The sequence below is a fragment of the Embiotoca jacksoni genome, unplaced genomic scaffold, assembly GCF_022577435.1.
Source record: "Embiotoca jacksoni isolate LCO1_2020_lvr unplaced genomic scaffold, fEmbJac1.0.p SCAF_8, whole genome shotgun sequence".
NCBI classification, from domain to species: Eukaryota; Metazoa; Chordata; class Actinopteri; family Embiotocidae; genus Embiotoca; species Embiotoca jacksoni.
Window position 1 is genome coordinate 11,901,304 of NW_027185436.1, and position 24,465 is coordinate 11,925,768.

Below are 24,465 nucleotides of genomic sequence, written 5' to 3' on the forward strand. Positions count from 1 at the left end.
CTGTTTCGAGAAATTTTTGAAGAAAAACTTTAGAAGCACAAGATCGATTAAAACTGCAAGCAGTGATATGCGGGCCCTCGCACGCTGCACGTCGGGGATCCAGCGGGTCGGGTGTGTTTTTTTACACTAGCCTCTTTTCTAATGGAATAGCTCCATTTATCCAGTCATACAATTACCTACAGGATATTTGTGCCCGACTTCTGTGAATGCTTTGTCTCTTACACACTGTTATACCTGTCTGGAGACAGCTGAGACACAACATGACTCATCTTACACAAACGGGACAAGAAGGTCAAACGAAGCCCACCGAAAGAGACTCTAACCTCTTGTTATAATGAACGCAACGGTAAACCCATCGAAATTCAAAGAGGGCAATCAAAGCAATGCGCATGGTAAAAGCTACAGGTGGACGCACTGGGTAGGAGTGTGGCTGTTTGGGAGAGAGGGGTGAGGTGAATGATGCTCCCCCACAGAGGCAGCTCCTCCAGTCATCAGGGGCCACTTATCTGCAAGCCACTAGTTCCACCAATCACCACCGCCCGCCTGCTCACGTGCTTTCACACCCGATGCAGACCAGACTCCTTTTTGGGAGAGTAAACGCGCAACAAAAAAAATACTACTGCATTTGTAACACCAAATGTGTTAGGGAAACGCCTCTGACCGTCTTTTTAAAAGCCTGACAACCATTATTTGGATGATTTATGGCATTGGCCAAGGTTATTCTGGAGGGGTGGGGGAGGGAAAGAAGAAGCGTGCCACCTAGCACAGCGTCTTCCCTCTCCCTCACCTCACCCCTCACCTCAATCTCATCATGTTGGCTTAGTGTCAATACAGTTCATGAAAAGTATTGATCACCTGGTATGAGAAAGCTCTTAAACATTGTTTGATCTTTTTATAATTACAACAAATATTTGCAAAATGACATTTTATTGATATGAAACCACAAGTATGCTAAAATGTCTGATTAATGTAATGCACTTGTTGAAATGTAGTTTGGTGTCTATAAATTGGTAGAATATAAAGATTAGAAATTAAAATATGATGTCGACATCGCAGTGATGAGAGCAAAAATCTTTATTATTTGTTCCAACAGGGAGGATACAGTACTGACTAAAGAAAAGAAAAAAACTTCGAACCTAAACATCTCATCATGTTGGCTTAGTGTCAATACAGTTCATGAAAAGTATTGATCACCTGGTATGAGAAAGCTCTTAAAGATTTTTTTGATCTTTTTATGATTACAACACGTTTACAAAAGGACATTTTATTGATATTATGAAGCCACAAGTATGCTAAAATGTCTGATTCATATAATGAACTTCTTTGAAATGTAGTTTGGTGTCTATAAATTGGTAGAATATAAAGATTAGAAATTAAAATAGGAAATCTATTTCAAAAGAAACATTGAGAAAAGTGCACTCATTATGAAAAAAATAACATTGTTTGAAGCAAGCCACTAACGAAGCAGACGCATTTGTCTTTGCAGAAATGACAAGTTCAATTACTCTGTTCAAAACATTCAGGGTTTTTCCAGCCACTGTGTAGCATCAGAAAAGCTTTTAAAAATAGTAAATGTTAGTCATCTGCAGCTAAATATAGCTCTATATGATACGACTAAATCTGCTACCTTTATGACTCCAGTATCTTTGTCCTGTTCCATATTCTAGCATTTACTCTTATCCCGCATTAGTCGTGTTTTTTTTGCAAAGGCAGTCAATATAATGGATAACTAGTGAAGAAGTATTTTATTGGTTGTGGCACCATTACATTTCAATGATAAACTTATCTTCTCAGCTGCGTGTTACATTTCCTTCGTTTTGTGTTCCCAGCTGGCTGAATGATTCTCAAGTTTTCTTCTCTGTACTGTTAACAGTGTTCGCTTCGGGCAGATGAAGAACTTTCCTGCAGATACCTTTGAAGATCGGGTTGGACAAGTAGTAGACCACAGGATTCAGCACGCTGTTGAGATAGGTCAGGGTGATGGTGATGAAAAATGCAATGTTCAGGTCCTCAAGTGCAGGACAGATTTCAGATTTGGATAGGGTGCTGGCTAACCCCTGGGTCTTGATCCAAATTATCAGCATTGTGATGTTGCTCGGGAGGAAGCAAATGATAAAGACCACAAGGACTATGATGAGGAAGCACATAGCCTTTTTAATCTTTGCATGCTGGGCCAGCCGCCTCCCTCTCAGTTCGCCAGTGATGCGGACTGTGCAGAAGAGAATCACGAGCAGAGGTAGGAGGAAGGAAAAGAGAAACGCAAACTTATGCCAAGTGAAATTGCGCCTGGGATCAGAATCAATCATGAAGCTCTCACAGTAGGAGGTGTTGTTCTGTTGTAAAGTGAGGACATGAGCCGTCATTGAAATGGTGACCAACCATAGTCCAAGTGCTCCAAGCATGGCTTTAGAGACACTCAGATGGTTGATGGGATGATGGGGATGCACCACACGCATGTACCTGTCCACAGCGATAGCCATCAAGAAGAAGGTGCTTCCACTGCGGTTCATTGCGAACAGTAGGAGTCCAATGTTACAGAATGCGGCTCCAAATATCCACTTGATCTTAGAGATGTAGTAGACGGCACGGAAGGGCAAAGTCAGGTTGAGCAGAAAATCAGCAATTGCCAGGTTGAAAAGAAGCACTGTGCTGCTTTTCCAGGGCCTCAGGCGGAAGCAGAAGATCCACAGAGCCAAACCGTTTGCAAGGAGCCCCAAGACAAACTCTGTCACCAGCACTGGAGGGAGCACTGTGATCAGCACGGTCCCGTTGAAGTTGCATTTCATGTTGAGTTGTGTGCTTCCTCACTGCATGTGGCTCAAAGAAATAACTCGCCTGAGGTGTGACTGCTGTTTTTTTTAAAAAGAGAAATGTTACCAGAAAAGTGTGATTTTGTCTTCCGCAGGAAGTCTGTGGGCTCTGCTTTTCATTAGACGTCAACATACAAGATTAGTCATCTCTTTTTTCATTAAGAAGCCACAAAGGGGTTAGTAATAATTATAATTTGATCACTTTTACACAAGAGCCATCAATTCAATACTATCCTTGCATGTGAAAATATATTTATGCTGTGTGTGAAAACACTCTTGACCTCTTCATCAATCCTTCAATGTGTGCAGCAAGATGTTGATGTTCTACCAGTCTTGTTGTGGCCAGTGAACTGTACTTCTCCGTAGTCTGCTGGGGGGGCAGCATTGGAGCCGGCGACACCAGCAGACTTAACAAACTGGTTCAGAAGGCCCGACTCCATAATTGGCTGCAAACTGGACAGTCTGGAAAAGGTGGCGAAGAGGAGGACGCTGAAGAATCTATCTATCGATCATATTGCATGATTCAACATTTAGATCAGTCGTTAGATCAAATCTGTAGTCATGTGAGGTTATCACTCTAAACAGATGTTGGTCAGGAAACTCACCTGCTATCCTAGCAGCTGATCGTTTTGGTTTTATTCACCTCACTGTTGCATGCCACGTACTGCAGCTCTTAACCCACACCTACTGCAAAGCCTGGTGGACGCTTTACACTGGCCACGATTCATGCTACATGATGAAAAACAGAGTCAACCTGAGCAAAGGTTCACATAATTTCAAGACTAGGGTGAAGGGTTCAGCTTAAACACAATGACAAGCCAGTGTTGGTGTCTGAGTCATCAATCTTTAAATAAACTTGGTGATATTAAGGACACGGAGAAAAAACTGCTCACATCCGGCTGCAACTTGTTAAGACAATGGCTTAGTTTTTTTAAATGCCGATTTGTTATTTTCTTAATTGTTTATTGCGTTAGTGTTGTAGATTTTATATGTTTACATCAAGTTTGAAATGAAACCAGATACAAAAAAAAAAAAAAAATGCAGGAAGGTTTATATTATTTGTACACAAAACTTTAGTTTTGTAATGAGCAGTAGTTTCAATGCACACATTTCAGATTTATTCAGCAATCAAAAATATTTAAAAGTGAAATAAACTGGTAGTTCAGTCTGAATATACAGTGGTGTGAAAAAGTGTTTTCCCCCTTCCCGATTTCTTATTTTTTTGCATGTTTGTCACAACTTAAATGTTTCAGATCATCAAACAAATTTAAATATTAGTCAAAGCTAACACAAGTAAACACAAAATGCAGTTTTTAAATGAAGGTTTGTGTTATTAAGGGAGACAAAAAAAAAAAAAAAATCAAAACCCACATGGCCCCGTGTGAAAAAATGTTTGCCCTATTAACTGGTTGGACCACCCTTAGCAGCAACAACTGCAATCAAGCGTTTACGATAACTTGCAATGAGTCTTTTACAGCTGTGGAGGAATTCTGGCCCACTCACCTTTGCAGAGTTGTTGCAATTCAGCCACATCTCCAGCACAAACCGCCTTTTTAAGGTCGTGCCGCAGCATCTCAATAGGATTCAGGTCAGGACTTTGACTAGGCCACTCCAAAGTCTTCATTTTGTTTTTCCTTCAGAGGTGGACTTTCTGGTGTGTTTTGGATCATTGTCCTGCTGCAGAACCCAAGTTGGCTTCAGCTTGAGGTCACGAACAGATGGCCAGACATTCTCCTTCAGGATTTTTTTGGTAGACAGTAGAATTCATGGTTCCATTTATCACAGCAAGTCTTCCAGGTCCTGAAGCAGCAAAACAGCCCCAGACCATCACACTACCACCACCTTATTTTACTGTTGGTATGATGTTTTTTTTCTGAAATGCGGTGTTACTTTTACGCCAGATGTAACGGGACACACACCTTACAAAAAGTTCAACTTTTGTCTCGTCAGTCCGCAGAGTATTTTCCCAAAAGTCTTGGGGATCATCAAGATGTTTTCTGGCAAAAATGAGACGAGCCTTAATGTTCTTTTTGCTCAGCGGTGGTTTTGGTCTTGGAACTCTGCCATGCAGGCCATTTTTGATATATCGACACCTTGTATGGTTCACACTTTATTGATCTCTTCTAATCTTTTTGAAGGATGATAATAATGTTGCAGAAGAGGTAGAGAACCTCAAGTACCTGGTGTCCAACCTCCGTCAGCTGCTGGACCTCCACCAGAAATACAACTGCAAACTTTCACTTTCAGTCTTTGAGAAGGTTTGTTCTCTACTAGTGATGAATTCAAGTTCATTTGCGCAAGCGTTAGATGTAATATGAAGGTCACAGTTAACTACAATATTTAAAAAAAATGTCATAAAACTGGTGAAAAAGAGCTAAAATAGCAGTTTAGAAATATGCAGGAGCTTATCTGTATCTCCAGATGTCAGTAAATGACTGGATGCATTAACCTGTTATCACTATTAAGGTTTCTATATTGTTTCATTAAGAAAACAAAATGTAAGTATTTGAGTAACATTTTAACGATCTAAGTGCACAATCTAAAGCGCATGGCACATGTGCATTTAGAGTGTGTTCATATTTACTTTTGCTTGTTTCATTGCAGAAAAACTGAGTGCAAAGCAAGAAACATGGTTTAAAGGGATTCTACTATAATTAGTTAATTAATCACAGGTGTGTTTAGGACATAAAATAAACCCGTCGTCATTCCCTTTAAAACCCGGGTGTGCTTGCATCCTGGCAATTTGCTATAAAACCGTGGATTTGCCAAGTAGAAGAAAAGAACGCTTCTCTGCAGATGAAACAGATCTGCTTGTGGTTAGATTGATGTCGACAATAACAATCAATCTTTCACATTGTACCTTCTTATTTTTAATCCTTTGCATGTTAGTGTGTAACTGCATGTCCCAGTGTGTGTAACGAGCAGCGTGTGAGCGTGTTGTGCACCCGCCGATGTAGCTCTATATTACCATTTCAATAAGGTGCCCTTAGAATAACAGTACAATACTACAACTGACTCAACACCAGTGCTGTGTTCCAAATGGTGGACTTGTGCATTAACACTCACTATTTTGAGTGTATGAGGTCGTTCACACTGTCAAGTACAGAAACATGCAGTACGCTGTAAGTACCAGGAAGATGCACTCAAAACGCCCCAAAAAAGCAGTGTGAAATGCTGGGCACTTTCCCCGCGATCCAATATCCATACTACCATACTATTTAGTATGCTAGAAAAAGATTTAGTATGTCCCAATTCTTTAGTATGTTAAACGTATGATGCCAAAAGTACCAGGATGTCCGACTACATCCAGTTGTATTTTGCAGTGTGCAGGCCAGCATGCTACTCTGGCTGTTTTGACCCACAATCCGTTGCGCGGGGGAAGATACGTCACATCACCTGAGCCACCGAGACAGTTGGTGGCGCTAATGCTCCACCCGCAAAAGGAAGAAGGGGGAGAAGAACGAGTCATTAAAAGATAGCGTACTCGTTCCAAATCGCATCCTTTTTCTTTTTACTACAAACGGATATGACAAAGTGGGTCAAAGTTCAAGACGCATTTTTATGATGAAGTAGTATGTCCCAATTGTATACATACTACATGCTACCGTACATACTTTTTAAGGGTAGCTGTAGTATGGACTAAAAGTAAAAACAAATAGTGTACGAGTCGGAACGCAGGGTTTCTACCTTAAACAGTCGGAACTATGGTACTATGGGAAGTATGTCATTTGGAACAAAGCACAAGTTGTTCTTGGTCAGTTGCTTCCTGCTTCCTCAAGGCGCTTGACCACGCCTCCTTTTAAGACCAACATGCAAATTAGTTCTCAGATAGGTGCAAGTACATTTGCTAGTTAAAAAACGTGTGTGCTGGATGTGAAAATGACAACTGCATCGGTCTGAGATCAGATGTAAGAGGGAGCCCTCAGTTTTTGCCATTAATCAAATCATATTGAAAGATGTTTAATCTTGTCCACCATTTATAAATATATTGGGACATTATGTTTGTGAATAATGCTTATCCCTGGTATGCTGTGAGTTATGTTGTTGTTTCCAATCGTTGTCAATCTTTCTTCTTTGTCAATTTTAAAGGGAAGCGTATGGAGTGTAGCGATCTTCATGCTGGACAAAGTGCCCGCTCCAGAGCTGATCGCTGCCACAGTGGAAAACAGCGTCCTGCCGTATGCAGAGGAGCACAAGATTCCTTTTGATGAGCTCCTCCTTCAGTATATCAAGGTAAAACTCAATTACAACTAAAGACTGGTTGCTTTTTTAAAAAAAAATCTGACGGTGCTTTTGTGTCTCCTCCCAATCTGAACTCCACCAGGATCTGCTGGAGCGCTGCAGTTCTCAGACCACCACACTTTTCACAGAATGGGAAGCCAAAGCAGTGTCCGTGCTCAGCTGCATGACTGATACTGATGTAAGTCTGGAACAGCATTACAGTTGCAGTCAAAAGGTTCATGAGCGCGAATAAATGTGAAAAATCTAGAGCTGCAGCAATTAATCCACCAATTGATCTACACAAAATGAATTACCAAGTGTTCTAATAATATATTTTTGGTTTTGAGTAAGTGTTTTTTTATTGAAAAAATGCTCAAATTCTCTAATTCAAGCTTTTGAATGTAAATTTTTTTCTCGTTCCTTTTGTCCCCCATCATACTAACTGAACATCTTTTTGGTTATGTTACTGTTGGTCTGGACAAAACAAGTGATTTTAGCCTGCACCGTGGGCTTTTGGACACACTGGTCGACATTTTTCACCATTTTCTGACCTTTTTAAAGACCTAACAGCTAATCGATTAATTGAGAAAATAATCAGCCAGAAAAGCCAAACAGTAAGATTGTGCAAAAACTGAGGTTTATGCTGGGAGTTATAAAATCTCACTTTATTGTATTTCCTGTCAGCTGATGGTAGACGCTGTGCTGGAGATCATGCAGAAAGCTGTGGTGCCCTGGAGTAACGTGGTGGAAAAACTTGTTCAGCAGTACCTCGAGATGGACTGGCCAAAGTATGGTTATATTTTAGTTATCATTAACGTAGCAATATTTACCGGAGTCAGCAGTATCTTTATGATTTTTTTATCCCTGATTTCTTCTCCAGACAAGAGCTTTTAAAGGAGAGCCACCGCCTAATGGAGATCAGAAAACTTCTCAGAGGCTACGGCATTCGCAATTTCAACCTCTCAAACAATACTCAAATTATGGTAAATTTGATTTAATTAAGTGACTTAAGACTTTTATTGTGCCTGCCTATAAAATACCACTCATACACATATGCTCTCCAGACATTGATTAGATACATCCTGAAGCAACACTTACCGATGTCTCATGAGGACTCCCTGAAATTAGCTGAGGCATACAAGCTACCAACATCGAAGATCAATTATTTGCACCTCATCCAGCTGATAGGCCATGGCAAGGTATGTTAATGCCCTCATGACAAAATGATGCACTATATAATTTTTTTCCTCATTCCTGGTATGTTGGTAGGAAGTCTCTCTTGTGCTGCTTTCAGACTGAGGAGATCTTGACTGTCCTGAAGAAGCTGTCCTCTGCAGAGGCAGAGTGTGTGATCGAATGTCTCACAGCGTGGGCGAGGCTGCAGTTGGGGGACAAACACCACATATCTGATGAGGTGAGGAAAGTCAAGATGTTATGTGTCTGAAATAGAAGTGCATTTTAGGATTTTTTATTTTTTTAAATTTTTTTTCTGAGGCTCAGTTCTGTGAGTGTAGAGTCAAAAGCACTAAAGTCATTTGTTGCATTTTAAGATTTTGTTTAGGCCTGAGATACACTTGCATGCACGTGGTGGCGTCCTTTAGAAATTAACGCAACACGTACCCAAGATGCAATATACACATGGCTTGTGAGGGCAGTGTAGGCGAACTGTGGAGATGTGACAGGGTCAGGGACATGCGCAACTAAAGGGAAACAAATCTGAGACCGTTACGTTGGGGCATGGCGGAAAATGCTGGACAGTGAAAATAGCGTGTTTGGTCCAGTTTGATTTCAGAATCAGAAAAGTAGTGACCCACTCAGTTTTTGCCATGTTTATTGTTTACATAAGGATGTTCTAATGACATCATTGTTTCTCTGGTGTGCCTTTTATGGAGTCCTCCAGCTACACGCAGAGTTAAATATGTGAGCAATAATGTTCACGACGCAAATGGTTGTTAAAAGCAAGCGTGTTGTTCAAAAACAAGTACATCTGTGGCCTTAGAATTAGAGGTTCTTCTTGCTTGGCACCAAATGCATGTCAATATTGAATTTTTTTCTGCCGCTCTCATATTGTCTGATCTGACAGACCAGGATTTACCTTTAATCACCTGTTTAGATGATCCATCTACAACAGACACCACAATTATGCCTATAGTAGAACATATATGAAATTGGAAGGACTTGATGTTCAAAGAATGCCTCGATGACTGAACAGGAGAAAGTAGAAGAACATTATGGTAAGCGTATGATCATTAAATTATTTTGCGTTTCTCAACTTTCTCTCTGCCTTTCTTTGATAGCACAAGAAACATCAGATGGTCATAGCTCAGGTGATGGTGGAGGCCCTGGAATACCTGCATAAAATCCAGAAACGTAAGTATTTACTTTAATCAATACCGACTCAAGTCACTTGGTCAGCAAACACCAACCATGCTGAGGTTTTCTTAAGACAGTCCCTGAATTCCTCTGAGCTCCAGCTCTTTGACTGACTATTGGATCTTTCAGGAAAGTCTAGTTTTCCTCTATTGATCTGAAAAATATCACACAAATGGACTCTTTAGTTTCCTGTCAATTGAAATTATATGAAAACAGATGACATTGGATTTCTAGACAAAATGGGGGGTGAAATGCTATAGCCACATACCTGAATATCCAAGAGTGATGCCAGGTTTTATGTCTTCTGCAGATGATGTTCTTAAAACTATGGAGTGTGAGAACAACCTCATCATGTTCAAGGCGATTGCCCACCTGCAGGTGAGCATCATTTAAGGAGTGTTTTAAGTGATACTCCATCTGTTCTGTGATTTTTGTTTTTAACCTTCAGCCTCTCTCTGTTTCCTCAGGAGGACTTTGATGTTTTCTTCACCCCCTCCAACTATGAGGACCCAAACATCCGCAAACAAATCCAGGAGCATCACATCACAGCCTATGAAAACACGTGCCAATCGTCTAAGGGGAAAGCTACGACAACTCCGGTTGTGGCTAATGATCCAGATGGCAAGACCAAGACCATCTCCACAGAAGCTGGCTTGCGTCGTCTCGGGAGGCAGCTGCAGCGCACCGAGCAGGAGCTGTGGTCTGACTTGGCCCTCCGAGCTCTCGGAGTGGGCAAGGTGGACAAGGCCCTCAAGATCTTAAGGTTTGCATGTGTGGACGGTGTGCCATATGTGGGACAGGAAACTGAGGGGACAGGACACAATGATGAGTTTTTACCCTAATGATCAGGTTATTATTTAAATGTTTAAAGTCATCTCTTCTTTACGTCCTCAGTGAGCTGTATGAGCACCACTATAACAGCAACACCGGGAAGGTTTTGTTCACTGCTGCCAAGACGTTATGCCAGATGCTTGAGGCTGATGTACCCATGGTGCTACCTGAGGATATGGACTTGCCAGCAGTCATACATGATCTGGCCTGTCAGGCCATCACTGTGTGTGACTCGGGTAAAGAACATGTGTAAATGTCAATATGTTGGTAAAAAATAGCTGTTATGTGAATCAGCACTGGATTTATAACTAAGCTGTTAAATAACATACCTTGGATCTTTGTTAGTTTGCTGAAATTTCACAGTAAAGATTTAATGCACGTTTCTCCTGAAAACCCAACTGTAAATGTATTCATCTCGAACCCAGTGAAAAGTATTCGTTACAAATCACACAGATAAACACTGAAACAGTACTTCAGCAAAGCAGGAAAATAATCTTCAATGTAATAGCAGTAGTTTTTCTGACTTTGTTGAAGATGATGTCTTAGGACGGCAAACAGTGAAAGAGCATCAAGGCTAAATAGTTCACAAGACAATATTCTTTTCAGCTCTAAGTTAACCTGGCTGCTCCCTACCACTTCAAAACGCGTTAGTCGTAAAAAGTTAATATTATAATAATTGTTGCAGATCTTCTCCTGGACTGCCTGGAGCTTTGCAAGTGCACACGGATAGCTATGGATGTCTATCATCAGTGTCAGTTATCAGATAATTATGGCTTCATATCCAAGGTCAGTATCTAATCTTTTTCCACAGAGTGAGACTTCATTTACTTTATTTTAACCTGCTTTGTACTTGATGGGTTATTTGTTAGCAAACCTTAAATCAGTCCTCATATGTCACGAATGATTATCTGGAAACACCCAAGAGAATTTAAAATGGCAGAAATTTGTGTGTTTACAGTAAGTAAGTTGTAAAGTTCCTATAATCTCTTTCAAGTAAGAAATGATGAAAAACTTTAATGAAATTACATTTAAATAATGGCTTTGATTCACTAAGCTGCAAAATGAACAGAATGCATTAAACTAACTGTAAATTTAAATTAATGTCCCAGGATTTGACCTTGGAGGCAGAAAAAGATCCCTATTCTCAGTGGAGTTTCCAGGATGTGTTTAATGAAGACTGCATTGTTCTGGACCCAGTGTCAGTGCTCCCCGTCCAGTATGAAATCACCAACTGCCTGCTGCCTATTTCTCGGGGTAGGAAGATGCTCAAATTGATCATGTGTTCACGGTCTGTTTAGGATTTCATCTCCTCAGGCAGTGTGGTTTCATCAGCTTTACTTATTTAGTATCATTCTTGCAGACACTAAACTGTACCCGCTGGACTGTTCCTGTCTGTCACACTGCTCTTTTGAAGATGGTAGGTCTTTAAGTTGATGCTTGTTTCGATTTGTTTTCCTAAAATTGTAATCGGGAAAGTTTACTTTGTGTCTTACCTGGCCCGCATGCAGGTTCAAACTACATGCGGCCCCTCCTCGGCCCCATGACCAACATGTTACAGATGTTACAGGAGTGCAGTCAGCTGGAATTGGCCCTCAGACTGCTGGTCAACTCATACGGCAGCTGTCTTCAGCATGTCACCTCTAACGTTATGGACATGAAACTAAGCGTGCAGGTATGACGGTGACATTTACTGCATGTGTTTCTCGAACAATTTGGTTATTGGTATAGCCTTAGCGTCTTGCCTGTAAAACTGAGAAAAATATATTGCAATGTTTGTACTGTGAATAACACTGTAAACGGTTACCTCGTCTCAGCTTTATGATTCACAAGAGCTCAAGAAGTACAATATATGCCTGAACAATCTCCGAAAGACAACTGCAACTACTCTGAATACTGTGGCTGTGGCCCTCTTGAACAAGGTGAGTCTTCTCAGTCAATTGTCATGAAAGGGTAACGGCAGATTTAAGGATCTGAGTGTGTTTTTAAATAACCATATCTCTAATTTCTGTGGATCCAAGGTGTTCAACTCGAGGGTGGTCAATTGCGATTTGGCCATTGGACTCTGTACACTCCTCTCTAAAGCAGAAATCTTCAAAATACTATGGAAAGTTATCGACAACACTCGGCAAAACTATGACAAAATATTGGTAGGCAACAACATTTTTCTTCTTCTTTAAGTTATTGTCAAATCTTTTATTGTAATAATAATGGAGACAAAAGAGAAGGAGCTCAGCAGAGAGTAAATGTTGTGGTGTGAAGTTGGTGTAACATTCATTAGTGCATAAAAATCACACTCTGGTGTCATAACATTTTATTTTGTCATGTTTCGTTTAGTCTTATTTACAAAAGTTCTTCCAATGTGTTCCAACTTCAGTGATTGTTTGATGTTGCTTTAAATCATGATCAGTGATCACCCATGTTACACATTAATCACTGTTGGGGGAAAAAATATGAACACACAGACATGCACACACATGTATGGGAACATTTCCATTCATGTTTACAAGAAATCCGTGACTGTGTCTGGATTATTTCAGGCTGTGGCGAGGATCGGGGCCAACCTCTGCTGCTTTTACAGCGAGGCAGAGGAACAAAAGAAATTTCTCTCGGTCATCACTGATGCTGAGTGGGGCATCAAGCTTGGCAAATTAGAGGTAATGCAGCACTTAAACTCCAGGAGCATTCTGGTATTAATAAATAGGTTTGTATAGACCGAGTGTCATTGTACTTTGTATTTCAGCTTCTCTCTCTGTCATTTAATCTCATATTTCACCTACGTACCCCTGCTCTGTCCCAGATATCTATCCAGCCGGTGTTCCGTCAGCGACCTGAGATGAAGAGCAGTCTGATCCCAGTTTTGGTGAAGAACAGAAGGATCACCCCAGACATTATCCTCCAGTACTGCAGGTCAGCCACTTACTTCCTGTTGTTAGTTTCTACCGTGTGAGGGAAAAGAAAAGTTAGTTTTGGACACGTGGGTCTAGTCTGTACTTAAATGTCCACTATTTTCTGGTATGCAAGTTTCACTTTCCTGCCTGTGCTAAAAGTTGTCCTTTTGCGTCCATCTGCAGTACCTTTGGTCTCGACCGTGACAGTGTGATCAACCAGTACATTACCACCTTACTGCTGCTCCAAGAGGATGAGGAAGGAACAGGTGACCTGGATTTTGGCCAGGAAGAGGTGCAGCCTTTGTGTCACGACGACGCACTGGAACAAGTCCTGCAGATCATCCCGATGTTACAGAGCACCAGCGAGCTCACCGACAATCTCTGTGCTGCCATATTCAAGGTTAGAGTGGCAAATTAGAAGTGGAGGGGATCTTTAAAGTAATTTCTCATAAACACCAGGGCCCAGTGGAAAGTATTTTTCAGCCCTTTTGACACTTAATGAGAAGCGTGCTTACTTATCGGTAATTTAAAAAAAAAATAATAATAAATAAAAAAGTAAACAATCACAAACAAAAATAAAGCTGCTTTGTGCTGTGGCTAAACATGTGCTTTTAGCTTAGTATGCTACTTAGACACCAGCGCACACACCTGCGTAAGTGTATATATCAGCAAACGGCAGTCGTTGGGTTGACGATGACCAGCTGGAAAATGTTAACGTCACGCCCAATACTAGTGACTATGAAGTACAATGATCAACACCACTGTAACAAGTTATATCTTCTAATTATTTTGTGTTTATGAAAATGTTTTATGCGATTCTTCAAAATTCTTTCTCATACAGCTCAGCCCTTACAACTACGAGAGAATCAACATTGTGCTGGAGATCCTCCAGGCTGTAGATGACAACGTAACCAGCTTCTCTGTTAGTCAGGTAAAAAAAAACAAAAAAACACTGGCATATTTGAAATCAAATGGCGCCTCGTCTTCAAAATGAATTGCGTAGATTGGAAAACATTGTCTTTTAATCCACAGGCTATCGGCCTCCTTCAGCACCTGAAGTCCTACAAGCGAGTCTCTCCTCCCTCAGACGTGGAGAACATGTATCTTCTGGAAAACAGTCTGCTGGCGAACCCGCTGTCCAACAGCAGACTTCCCTTCCACCTGCTAATACAAACTAAACATTACTGGAAGATTATCTGTGAGTTAGCCTCTGCTATATTAGCGCTGACAAACTCAGATTACTCTGATTTTACTACATCTTGTTTTCGACAGGAGGAGGCGATGTAAACTCAGAAATAAGCTTATGACTTTTCATCATTATTCATATGCAAATCATCTACTCCTTATTATATCATTTTCTCTTAGTTCTCTTCATTGCTATAGACAAGAAATCTGTCTGTATTTTAAAGGTGCGCCAGTTAAATGTTGTTATTAGGTATAAAAAAAAAAAAATTTTAAAAAGGCAACGACTCAATTGAGGTCCAAACATTATTTTAGATATGAGTTACCTCTGTGTCTGCAGTTGAACTCCTTTAATTGGGATGATTTAAACTTTCAAACACCTTTTTGCCATAGAAAACTTCTTTGTGAAACCTAAGCTGACAAAATCTGTATTTTTATTATAAATAGCAGTTTACTAGTATGAGTTGATGAAATTGTTTTAAAGCTAACTACAATATTTAACTGTGTTTAGCCCCTGAGCTCAGTGAGGAGACCTTCCCCACACTTCTTCTCATCAGCAAACTGATGAAGGTAAAGCACACTAATCTACGATGTAACTTGACTCTGTGTAATCACAGAGATGATAAATGACACTCCTGTCCTTCTCCAGGTGAGCCTTGACAAGTTATACATGGCAGCAGCAAACCATGTGTTTGAGAAGAAAATGAAGCCTTTACTCCTGGAGAAAAAGAAAAAGGGTAAAGGTCATAGCTACAATAAGGAGACTTTCAACGTGGCAAAGAACATGATGAAGTACATCCACTCCATCCAAAACCCGGAGCTGGCTGCTGCCACGGCCCACACGATAACCCAGGAGCTTCCAGCAGGTTTGAGCCACACTCGAGCCACGACACGACACTGCTCGGTTTGTTCGTATATGTACGCTCTGAGTAGTTTCTTACTCCCTACAGGCTATGAGAAGACACAGTCACTTAAGTTCTGTTTGGCTCTTGGAGATGCGTGGCTGAAGGATCCCAACCTTGAGGTCAGTGTTTGTGATTTTTACCTGCAGAAATGTACTTCATCAAACTTAAAATGTCTCAAATCTCCATCTAGAAAGTGTCTTAATACATTAACCAGCTTCCTTTCCTCTCTGATTCCAAGCAGGAAGCAGCGCGGGCCAGAGGGGAGACATTTCTGTCCAAGCTGAAGCTGCAGTTTCAGCGCTCTGCTACTGAAAACATATTGATAGCCAGTCAGCTGAACAGCCCAGAGCACCTGAAACTGACTGGGCTGCCGGCAAGGCTCATAGTGGCCCTCTACGAGCACAGCAGTGTGGCGCAGCGGTACAGAGAGTCCGGAGGTCAAACTTATCCTGGTGAGCATGCAGTAACACAACTGTCTGACGCTTCAGTAAATTCATGTTCTACTCTGAACCAGGTTTGTCTTTTTGTAACTCCAACATTAGCGCTAGTTTTATATAATCACTATTAATGATTAATCTGTTTACTATGTTGTGACTGACAGTGTGGTGTCTCTTTAATTTGATGATTTGTCTGTGTCGCAGACATTCATGCTGCAGTTAAGGAAATAGCTGTAATCAACAAGGTGGATCTTCTCAAAATCTGTAACATGATGTTAGAAAAATGGATCTGCAAAACAGGCCCAGCTGCGACCAAGGTTTGTCCGTCTTTGCTTTTGGTATCGCTTCATTCCCTGCCTGTTTTGTTTTTTAGAAAACTTGCTGTATTGGATCCATCGTGTGGCTTTTTCACGCTTTTTTTTTCTTTCATAAAGGAAATTGGTAACCCTGACTCTGTCAGCAACATTGAGGAGGATCCAGACTTAATGAGGTGGAGTTTTCAATAAAATGATCAATGCATCTTTCTGTTGCCTCTCTGTTAATAATTATAGTCATTGTATTATTTTACCTCCACAATCACTGGGCAAAAGAGCGGAAACATTGAAATGTGTTGGCTTTTGTATATTTGATTCTTCCAGGGTGGTGTACATGCTGCAGTCTTGCCCCATGGAGGAGGCTATCCGTCTTCTAAGCCCCATTTTAACTGCCGAAACCTGGGTATGTTTGAAGAAAAAAATTAATTGTAGGTCTCAATACTGGACAAAAGAGGCTCATGTCTGTTTTGTTTTTTCCATCTGTAGCCACTCAGCAATTCTGGTCCCCGTCTGACTTTCAGCCATCGGACTCGAGCGCTGCTTTGTCTCGTCCGCCTCGTTGATGCAGCCACTCTGGAGGCTCAGTTGCAGATCCCCAAGACCAAAATCTTGTAAGAGGCCCTGAAAACAGTTAAACAGTAAAAGTATGGGTGGAAGTCAAAATTGGAAAGGTGTATAATCATCAATGTTTCTGTTTTATATCCCCATGCAGATATTACCTGAGATGCTACATCTTTGTCTCTCAGCTGGAGGCGTTAAACATCCCTTACACGTTGCAGTCTTTCCTCAGTAGTCCCAAAGAGGGCTTGGTTAAAGGGCTATGGAAGAACCACAGTCATGAGCCGCAGGTACTTTCTGAGGGAAAACATCACAACTATTTCCAGCTAGTTTCTTTATTTTTGCTTCCCTCGGTTAGAAATCTTGCATACAGACAAACTGAAGCAGCCTCTGTCCTTCCAGGCAGTGCAGTTGGTGGCAGACCTGTGCCTGGAGTACCAGGTATACGACCCTCAGCTGTGGAACAGTCTGCTTCAGAAGCTGCTCAGCTTCAACTTGGTGAGACAACACGCACCAAAAATTCACACAATTAGTCTGGATTTGAAGGAGCAGTTTTTTTCCCCCTGATTCTTGGAACAATTATCAACAGGATGGATATTTTTAAATAAAGGCATCATGGTTACGTGTTCTGAAATAAAACGTACACGTTTTTATTTCCTCTCTTCAGATCGGGTGCCTGCAGAAGGTTCTAGAGGCAATAGTCGCTGTGCCTGCTTTGTGGGAGGTAATTTAATCACTTTTCATTTTACAGATTAAAAGATATAAATTATGTTTAATTTTAAAGGTCCCTCATTGTATAAAATCTGATTTCCTTTTCATAAAGCAGGTTGAGGTGCTCTATTAGTACTGTGAAATGACAAATGCTCAGTCCGTGGAGCAATGCACACAGCACAAATGCAGCAACTGAACTTCGTAAGTTTGTGACATCACAAACTTGCGCTCATATCATCTGTCCGCTTCCAGCACAGATGTCCTGCTGAGCCATAAATAAAAGAACCAGAACAATCGGTGATAATCTAGATGAATTTAAAAATGGGTTTTTTTTCTTCTTTTATTCATTTTATTTTCTCCCCAGGTTTCGAGTTTCTCCCGGACCTGGAGGAGCATGATAATGGCACCTTTTGTCTCAGGTACAAGATTTACTGTTTGTCAGCAATATTCATTTCCATAAACAAATAACATGCATTTATGTGTGTTGATGCTGAGTGCTGATGCTTATACCATGTCCTGGTGGTATAAGTAATGCTGCACATTAAAATCCTTCAGTAGTCAAAGTAGTGGTCGATTGATATGGTTTTTCAAAGGAAGATAATTAGAAAGCAGGAAGAGCAATATATATATATTCTAATGACATATTTTGTTGTTGTTGTTGTTTTGGGTGTTTTTGTTTCCATCTGATAAAATGGAATGATTCAAGAATGATAACAAACAAATTAACCAAAAAAAAAATTAACTGTCAACAAAACTATGAATGAAAGATACAGTTTTATTGCACTTAACAGCAGATGAAAGCACCATATAAAAACTTACATCGATAAATAAACAATGTCACAATAATATATTATTCAGTTTAAGACTGAAAAATATTTGAACCAAAAATGTGCCTTGTCTCTGTTTGCTGAAGTAGATCTGTCGCTTCCAATGGCAGATTGTTGACTTGAGACACGAGAGGAGAGCATCATCAATGCTGTTTTCATCTTCTGCCTCAGCTGACAGCGGTCAGTGTCCGCATGAGAACAGCTCTGCGAGCTGGCTGTTAATGTTATGCGACTGTTAGTAAACATTGGACTGGCTTGATCATGAATATGAGCACCGCTGATGAAGAATATGCGTATGTTTCGTAACGTGCTCGATAACGGCAGACTCGCCAACAAAAAAAAAGTTACAGTTACTTACCGACCCCCAATTATCCCAAACAACAAATCTGACAAACAATTTACGGCGGAGTTGGAGTGGAAGCAGGGGGACGTCCAGGCAAACGTTTATGAGGCCCCGACAGCTCGTTTAGCTGGTTGGAGTCTTGCTACAGTTAACTAACATTATTCTCATCTTTCCACTTAATGACAGGAATCAATCTAATTATACAGGCAGTGAACTTGATATATTATTGAATATGTAGAGCTTTTAAAGTTATGAATTCAAGTCTTGTTTTCTCTCGGGTAATGATACATACATCGGTCTACAGTAGCCACACTGAGGAGGCTGCCTGCAGACATTTTTTTGTTTACAGGCTTTGTGAGCGCAGGCGTCTGCTCATTATCTTAAAATGGCGTGTGGTAATTTCAGTTCTTGTTTATGCTTGCATTCTAAAGAAAAAGTATAGTTTCCTTCTACGTTTGCGTGCCAGCATCAAGCGTCTTGTTCCCCTTGCATTGACATGCAAAACATGAAAAATCCATTGACATGTTTGAGCCCCTGTGGTTGGAGTTTCTTAAGTGTTGGCTTTGCATACAACCACAGAGTGAGACAGACATTATTTCAAATCAAATATTAAATTCAGTAAATTACTACTTTTTTATAAAGCCCCTTAATGTTGCACAGCTCAGCATTTCTCTTGAATGCTCACGACTGTCTCGTTTGTTTTCTTGGTGGCAGTTTCTATTCCTCTGAGTCCAGATCAACAGGCAACACTCTACAGGACCTTTGTTCTCCTCCTCAAGTACGTCTTGCTCATGTTCAGCTATCACCACCACCTGTCCTGCACATGAGGACCATGTAGAACCTCAATGGACTGGCAGTGCTAGAATATAACTGCATACAATACACACAATATGCTTTTACTAGTTTGACAGTTGTTTTTTTTCCAGACACTGCATAGCAGAGTAAATAACTGAAACCACATGACCTGAAGGGCAAAACAAACTGTTGGACAGTTGTCTTTTTCAGTCAGAACTTAAACTTTTCTCTACACAAGTGGAGAAAATGGCTAAAAGAACAACAAAGACATGAAAACGTCTTGATTGGATTCACTTGGCAAATGTTCTTACTGTCTTTATACTTAAATTCATCACATCAGTGTCATGTACAATACATAGACGCATGCACACAGTCAGTTTCATCTGCCACAATTGTGTGTAATCATCTTACTTATTTGGCTGGTTGATTCTCGTCTTTAAAAGCCTACCCAGAGGCAGGGCTAGAAAATGAACTTCAGCTTGATGTCCTGTATCCATTACATCTGTTGTACTGCTCATCTGTATGTAAGCATGGTAATCTTTGCAGTTATACAATATAGATACGACTTCTGTCTGTTTCATGGACCCAGATTTGATTTACTGAATGTTGGAATTTGTTTAATGTTTCTCTTCATGTTTATTGCCTCCGTCCCTGCCATTCATATTTCTTTCCAAGGTGCCCTTTCCAGTTGAATCTGGACTTGATAGGAATTGCCAATCGCTTCGCGCAGTTAAATCTGTTGGCCTTCGCCCTGGGGACTCTCCTTCTCATCCCCTGTGCCAATAAAAAGGCTCAACAGATCCAAGTGAGTGCCTCCATGTCAATACAACACGTGAGAAGTAGCTATATACTGTATTTTAGGCTCTAATTATGATCACTCACCCCCTTTTTGCTGCTTCCAGGGTTTCCTGTCTGTTTGCAACCCGGTCGATGTCCTCGAGCAGGTGGAAGAACTTATGAACACCGGGGAGTTGGCCGGAATCCCTTCGCAGGTCAGGTGTCATTTTAGACCGGATGTGAAGTCTTTTCTACCAAACACGTACACAAGAACCGACATTTCATTCACTTTTCGGCTCTTACTCAAACTGACAATTAAACTGCCTGGCACTTCAACTTCATTTAGTATTTACACTTGAGCTGAAAAAACTTTTCTGTGCTTCCAGTTTAGCTGTTGTTTCAGGTGGTGAAGCTATAATCCAGAAATTTTACATATCAATAAACGTCTGTTACATTTTAGACCTTGCCAAACGACAAAATGCTGATTAGGCATATCACCACCAGGTTCATTTCTCTGTATTTGGCCGTATACCGTTTTTAAATTTGGTGTCTGGTGAGACTTTCTCTTTCTCAACAGATGAATGTTAACTGGGCATGCTGTATGGTTTTGAGCTATTGTCATATTATGTGACTTTATGAATTTTCTGATCCCTCAGATCCGGGAGACGGTATTAACTTTCATCAGCCAAAATGGACAGCACCAGAAACTGCTGAAGACCAAACACTTCAGCCATCTGAAGCAGCTCATAGTGTCGAGTGGTCAGCCTAACCAGATGAAAGACTTGGTCGACTACCTGATCAGCCAGAACTGGTAAGATCTTTTTTTTTTTCAAAACCAAATATCGTGGGAAAGAAGCATTTAAACATTTCTAATCACTGTTGGTCAAAAAACATCAATAATGTCATTATCACAGAATAATGTTAATAATGATATATTCATATATACAGAGATACAGAACAGATTTCTGTATGATCCATGGAAAAACTCGTATTCAAGACTGACAAGATACTCTTGCCCATGACCATACGTACTAAACTTACAATAGGCATGCACACACATTCAGAGCCTTCTTTTTTTTTTTCTTCTTTTTTTTTTCTAGTCTAATGTAACTTAAAAGAGTTATAGAACAAAATAAAACTTGCTCAAAACCTACATGATTCCCTTTCAAAATGTTTGAGTTCTTCACATCAGTTTGTTTTTAATCTGCTCTTCAGTCAGGATGATGCTGACTCGCTCAATCGTGAATACATGAAACAGAGGAGAGAGCATGAAAGAGTGAAACGCTGACAGACGACGCGACTTCACTAAAGGTAACTGAAGCTGAGATCCTGGACCCAGTTAGTGCAGAATAAAAACCACTCAAAGATTCATATAATCAATCAACTTTGTGTTTAATGCCGTTCAAATCTTAATTATTGTTTTATTTATAAATGTGTGCCTTTTTTGTTTCTCTTCTCTGTGATAGAAACATAACGATCCTCTAATTTTACTTAAATTTGTTTTTCAGGAGTTTCTTAACCTGTAAAATAGAGTATTGGGACAAACTAGCACTATTTCTTCTGTTGTATTAATACAGTCTTTCTTGGTCTGCCCTGGCCCGAGATGCAATATTTGCACTTTCAGTTATTCATTGAAATATTTTAATAAATTCTGTTCATTACTGAAAACTGTTTCGAGAAATTTTTGAAGAAAAACTTTAGAAGCACAAGATCGATTAAAACTGCAAGCAGTGATATGCGGGCCCTCGCACGCTGCACGTCGGGGATCCAGCGGGTCGGGTGTGTTTTTTTACACTAGCCTCTTTTCTAATGGAATAGCTCCATTTATCCAGTCATACAATTACCTACAGGATATTTGTGCCCGACTTCTGTGAATGCTTTGTCTCTTACACACTGTTATACCTGTCTGGAGACAGCTGAGACACAACATGACTCATCTTACACAAACGGGACAAGAAGGTCAAACGAAGCCCACCGAAAGAGACTCTAACCTCTTGTTATAATGAACGCAACGGTAAACCCATCGAAATTCAAAGAGGGCAATCAAAGCAATGCGCATGGTAAAAGCTACAGGTGGACGCACTGGGTAGGAGTGTGGCTGTTTGGGAGAGAGGGGTGAGGTGAATGATGCTCCCCCACAGAGGCAGCTCCTCCAGTCATCAGGGGCCACTTATCTGCAAGCCACTAGTTCCACCAATCACCACCGCCCGCCTGCTCACGTGCTTTCACACCCGATGCAGACCAGACTCCTTTTTGGGAGAGTAAACGCGCAACAAAAAAAATACTACTGCATTTGTAACACCAAATGTGTTAGGGAAACGCCTCTGACCGTCTTTTTAAAAGCCTGACAACCATTATTTGGATGATTTATGGCATTGGCCAAGGTTATTCTGGAGGGGTGGGGGAGGGAAAGAAGAAGCGTGCCACCTAGCACAGCGTCTTCCCTCTCCCTCACCTCAATCTCATCATGTTGGCTTAGTGTCAATACAGTTCATGAAAAGTATTGATCACCTGGTATGAGAAAGCTCTTAAACATTGTTTGATCTTTTTATAATTACAACAAATATTTGCAAAATGACATTTTATTGATATGAAACCACAAGTATGCTAAAATGTCTGATTAATGTAATGCACTTGTTGAAATGTAGTTTGGTGTCTATAAATTGGTAGAATATAAAGATTAGAAATTAAAATATGATGTCGACATCGCAGTGATGAGAGCAAAAATCTTTATTATTTGTTCCAACAGGGAGGATACAGTACTGACTAAAGAAAAGAAAAAAACTTCGAACCTAAACATCTCATCATGTTGGCTTAGTGTCAATACAGTTCATGAAAAGTATTGATCACCTGGTATGAGAAAGCTCTTAAAGATTTTTTTGATCTTTTTATGATTACAACACGTTTACAAAAGGACATTTTATTGATATTATGAAGCCACAAGTATGCTAAAATGTCTGATTCATATAATGAACTTCTTTGAAATGTAGTTTGGTGTCTATAAATTGGTAGAATATAAAGATTAGAAATTAAAATAGGAAATCTATTTCAAAAGAAACATTGAGAAAAGTGCACTCATTATGAAAAAAATAACATTGTTTGAAGCAAGCCACTAACGAAGCAGACGCATTTGTCTTTGCAGAAATGACAAGTTCAATTACTCTGTTCAAAACATTCAGGGTTTTTCCAGCCACTGTGTAGCATCAGAAAAGCTTTTAAAAATAGTAAATGTTAGTCATCTGCAGCTAAATATAGCTCTATATGATACGACTAAATCTGCTACCTTTATGACTCCAGTATCTTTGTCCTGTTCCATATTCTAGCATTTACTCTTATCCCGCATTAGTCGTGTTTTTTTTTGCAAAGGCAGTCAATATAATGGATAACTAGTGAAGAAGTATTTTATTGGTTGTGGCACCATTACATTTCAATGATAAACTTATCTTCTCAGCTGCGTGTTACATTTCCTTCGTTTTGTGTTCCCAGCTGGCTGAATGATTCTCGAGTTTTCTTCTCTGTACTGTCAACAGTGTTCGCTTCGGGCAGATGAAGAACTTTCCTGCAGATACCTTTGAAGATCGGGCTGGACAAGTAGTAGACCACAGGATTCAGCACGCTGTTGAGATAGGTCAGGGTGATGGTGATGAAAAATGCAATGTTCAGGTCCTCAAGTGCAGGACAGATTTCAGATTTGGATAGGGTGCTGGCTAACCCCTTGGTCTTGATCCAAATTATCAGCATTGTGATGTTGCTCGGGAGGAAGCAAATGATAAAGACCACAAGGACTATGATGAGGAAGCACATAGCCTTTTTAATCTTTGCATGCTGGGCCAGCCGCCTCCCTCTCAGTTCGCCAGTGATGCGGACTGTGCAGAAGAGAATCACGAGCAGAGGTAGGAGGAAGGAAAAGAGAAACGCAAACTTATGCCAAGTGAAATTGCGCCTGGGATCAGAATCAATCATGAAGCTCTCACAGTAGGAGGTGTTGTTCTGTTGTAAAGTGAGGACATGAGCCGTCATTGAAATGGTGACCAACCATAGTCCAAGTGCTCCAAGCATGGCTTTAGAGACACTCAGATGGTTGATGGGATGATGGGGATGCACCACACGCATGTACCTGTCCACAGCGATAGCCATCAAGAAGAAGGTGCTTCCTCTGCGGTTCATTGCGAACAGTAGGAGTCCAATGTTACAGAATGCGGCTCCAAATATCCACTTGATCTTAGAGATGTAGTAGACGGCATGGAAGGGCAAAGTCAGGTTGAGCAGAAAATCAGCAATTGCCAGGTTGAAAAGAAGCACTGTGCTGCTTTTCCAGGGCCTCAGGCGGAAGCAGAAGATCCACAGAGCCAAACCGTTTGCAAGGAGCCCCAAGACAAACTCTGTCACCAGCACTGGAGGGAGCACTGTGATCAGCACGGTCCCGTTGAAGTTGCATTTCATGTTGAGTTGTGTGCTTCCTCACTGCATGTGGCTCAAAGAAATAACTCGCC

General features: G+C 40.6%; 3 protein-coding genes across 3 annotated transcripts; 1 reads left to right on the plus strand and 2 right to left on the minus strand.

Moving 5' to 3' along the window:
• Positions 1–1,844: 1,844 nt before the first annotated feature.
• Positions 1,845–2,786, minus strand: LOC138191878 (hydroxycarboxylic acid receptor 3-like). The gene has a single exon (XM_069138939.1). It carries the CDS (start codon positions 2,784–2,786, stop codon positions 1,845–1,847), a length of 942 nt encoding a protein of 313 aa, XP_068995040.1.
• Positions 2,787–4,272: 1,486 nt separating this feature from the next.
• Positions 4,273–21,640, plus strand: LOC138191629 (kinetochore-associated protein 1-like). The gene is made up of 40 exons (XM_069138544.1): positions 4,273–4,398; positions 4,949–5,068; positions 6,900–7,043; positions 7,135–7,230; positions 7,716–7,819; positions 7,912–8,014; positions 8,096–8,230; positions 8,326–8,445; positions 9,329–9,401; positions 9,715–9,782; positions 9,872–10,167; positions 10,299–10,471; positions 10,921–11,021; positions 11,345–11,489; positions 11,596–11,652; positions 11,744–11,907; positions 12,050–12,154; positions 12,254–12,382; positions 12,773–12,889; positions 13,033–13,142; positions 13,307–13,523; positions 13,965–14,054; positions 14,156–14,321; positions 14,817–14,875; positions 14,955–15,171; positions 15,256–15,329; positions 15,452–15,662; positions 15,852–15,964; positions 16,082–16,137; positions 16,286–16,364; positions 16,448–16,572; positions 16,674–16,809; positions 16,922–17,017; positions 17,187–17,243; positions 17,595–17,649; positions 19,115–19,178; positions 19,871–20,000; positions 20,098–20,187; positions 20,629–20,783; positions 21,188–21,640. The coding sequence occupies exons 1-40, from the start codon at positions 4,273–4,275 to the stop codon at positions 21,258–21,260; spliced, it is 4,749 nt and encodes a 1,582-aa protein (XP_068994645.1). The 3' UTR covers positions 21,261–21,640.
• Positions 21,641–23,368: 1,728 nt separating this feature from the next.
• Positions 23,369–24,465, minus strand: LOC138215801 (hydroxycarboxylic acid receptor 3-like). The gene has a single exon (XM_069178203.1). The coding sequence runs from the start codon at positions 24,413–24,415 to the stop codon at positions 23,420–23,422; it is 996 nt and encodes a 331-aa protein (XP_069034304.1). The 5' UTR covers positions 24,416–24,465; the 3' UTR covers positions 23,369–23,419.

What these genes read in the sequence shown, in the direction of transcription:
- LOC138215801 (XM_069178203.1), bottom strand. Translation starts at nt 24,415, where the DNA reads ATGAAATGCAACTTCAACGGGACCGTGCTGATCACAGTGCTCCCTCCA.
- LOC138191629 (XM_069138544.1), top strand. Translation starts at nt 4,273, where the DNA reads ATGAGTCTTTTACAGCTGTGGAGGAATTCTGGCCCACTCACCTTTGCA. An exon ending in CTCGAGATGGACTGGCCAAA is followed by an intron (nt 7,820 to 7,911) that starts GTATGGTTATAT and finishes TTTCTTCTCCAG; the next exon opens with ACAAGAGCTTTTAAAGGAGA. An exon ending in CATCACTGTGTGTGACTCGG is followed by an intron (nt 10,472 to 10,920) that starts GTAAAGAACATG and finishes TAATTGTTGCAG; the next exon opens with ATCTTCTCCTGGACTGCCTG.
- LOC138191878 (XM_069138939.1), bottom strand. Translation starts at nt 2,786, where the DNA reads ATGAAATGCAACTTCAACGGGACCGTGCTGATCACAGTGCTCCCTCCA.